We start from the raw sequence: 2,343 nt of genomic DNA on the forward strand, positions 1-2,343 counted from the left end.
TATCTTTAGCACATATCTTTAAACTTTGGTCATTCCTTTTGATAATTGTATTTTTTTTTGGCAAATTGGTCATGGTTATTCTTTTGTTTTTTCATCATTAACGCTAGTACTGTTGCTAATTTTGTGTTTTCTGTGTTCGTTTGATAGTAAATGGTAGTGTGGCTTTTGGTCTCTCCTATACTCTGCAATATGTAATTGACCTATGCGCTGAATTCACGGGTTCTATGATAAAAAGACCTTCTAATAAAGGTACGAAACACAATATATAAGTCACTGTAAGAGCCTAAACAATATATAAGTCACTGTAAGAGCCTATTGCTGTAAACAATATATAAGTCACTGTAAGAGCCTATTGCTGTAAATTCCGCGAATGTGAGTTATGGATGATCCTAACAAATAGAGTTTTTCGCAATTAAAAAAGCCCATCGGTGTCACCACTGCAAAAGATTTATTCAAATCGAATGGTCAATATCTTAGAGGAGTAATGTTTAGTTACACAGCTCTATTGGAATTTCTTTTTGAGACACAAAATTTATTTCGCTGACCATTTTAGAATTGCTCTTTTGCCAGTTAATTTTAGAAATGCTTAAGCTACAGAAAGTTCAATACATGCCTATACACCCATATTCTTAACCCAGCCTTGATAGCGGACGCAGAGTCATTCCAGTTTTGGGAAACTACGTCACTGTATATGTATGAAGATAATTCCATTAGAATGAAAGTTATAACAACAACAACAAGTATATGAAGAACACTAACATATAAAGTAATTACTGTTTAATATTAGATTTATTTTATTATATATTATTATAAGTATTATAATTATATCGTTTTTGAAAATATAGTGTATTACTATAAATTTAAAATTGTTTTTATTAGAAACGACAATTCTATTGTTACTTGCAGAGTACCCACGGGTAAGGAATTTGGGTTGTATTTGCATGCAACGCTTTCTGCACATCAGCTCTGTTGAAATATACGCCTACATATACTTCGCCGCAGGGATCATAACCATAAGGTAACTTAGGCCACAACGCCTACGTTGAAGAAAATCACCATGCATGCATGCATATAATTAGATGAGAAGTGGCAATGAATTAAGTGAAGCATGAACAATGAAGGACCTTCATCCTTACCACAGAAATGTAATGAAAAGCCGTGTGTTACGTACATGTTTTGGAAGGAAATTTGAGGATTGCTGCTGCAAACAGACAGACGTGTACAAATCGTAAATATTGATATCGGCGTACGCTGCAGACAATCCATTATCGCACAATGTCTGGTTGCCTGTCTTTGAATTGCACGAGTTCTTTAGGCTGTGGTAATCTTCGTCTGAAATAACTGCGTGACTCCATGCATAGTCTACCATACCATTGGTGTCATGATCATTATCTATCACTGCATTTCCTACCTTCAATACCGAGTTACAGGAAATTTTGATCAGAGAATTAGTTGAAGAGATTGATCGCGAAGAAAAACAATGTTGAAAGTCTTATGAAATATTAAACATGCTGATATAATTATGTAGAGGAAAAAAGTTGAGATGTTTACCATGAAGCCTTTGTGATTAATGACGTTGTCCTTGTTTGTGTCGCATCCCAAAATTAAAATGGAAATGAAACTAATATATTCAACTTAAGGAACTAGCTATGGAAGACGAGGGGCTGAACTTCGACTGGACGAAGAAATGGGATGAACAAAAACAACTACTGGCTGGAGCAAAAACAACTACTCGCTAGAAAGTAATATTAAGTCATGGAACTTACAAGTTGTAAAGGTGAATCTCCGCTCGACGCTCCTGCTTCTCAAACTAGCTTCGCTGCTCCACACTCTCTGCTCTGAACTTACCCCGGAGAATTAGCTGCTCGACATTCTCTGCTTTGAACTTACACTCGCTGATCTGAACTTATTCCGGACTCCGGACAAAGCATTTGTAGACCACCGTGGACGCCTCTGCATATGCAAACAGCTAGCACTTGCTCTGAACTTACACTCGCTGCTTTGAACTTACTCCGGACTCCGGACAAGGCATTTGTAGACCACTGTGAACGTCTCTGCATATGCAAACAGCTGGCACTTGCATGATGCACGACACTGCATGCAGGACACGGAGAACGGGTACCAAAAACTTAGGACAAACTAAGTTGTGCTTTTGATAAAATGTTCAGCTCGACAATATGATGAAACTTTGGATAACAAAAAATTTTCATCTCCGAAAACTTTGGATATCTTATTTTTACCCCGAACATAATGTCTTGAAAGCTGCGAAGCCCGCAATAAGACCCTCGACTTTGTTGTCCAATAAAAAATTACATAATAAATTTTATATTATTTTCTAATATG

At 36.7% G+C, this 2,343-nt stretch overlaps 1 protein-coding gene across 1 annotated transcript; it reads right to left on the reverse strand.

The window, feature by feature from the left end:
- Window positions 1-896: 896 nt before the first annotated feature.
- LOC149196204 (serine carboxypeptidase-like 35) lies at window positions 897-2,083 on the reverse strand. The gene is made up of 4 exons (XM_089408225.1): window positions 2,012-2,083; window positions 1,891-1,953; window positions 1,172-1,411; window positions 897-1,037 (listed from the first exon to the last, which is right to left on the reverse strand). Exons 1-4 carry the CDS (start codon window positions 2,081-2,083, stop codon window positions 897-899), a joined length of 516 nt encoding a protein of 171 aa, XP_089264351.1.
- Between the last annotated feature and the right edge of the window lie 260 nt (window positions 2,084-2,343).

The sequence above is a fragment of the Pinus tabuliformis genome, chromosome 2_2 (assembly GCF_031772625.1).
Source record: "Pinus tabuliformis cultivar Carrire ecotype Pingquan chromosome 2_2, CPIR1, whole genome shotgun sequence".
NCBI lineage: Eukaryota > Viridiplantae > Streptophyta > Pinopsida > Pinales > Pinaceae > Pinus > Pinus tabuliformis.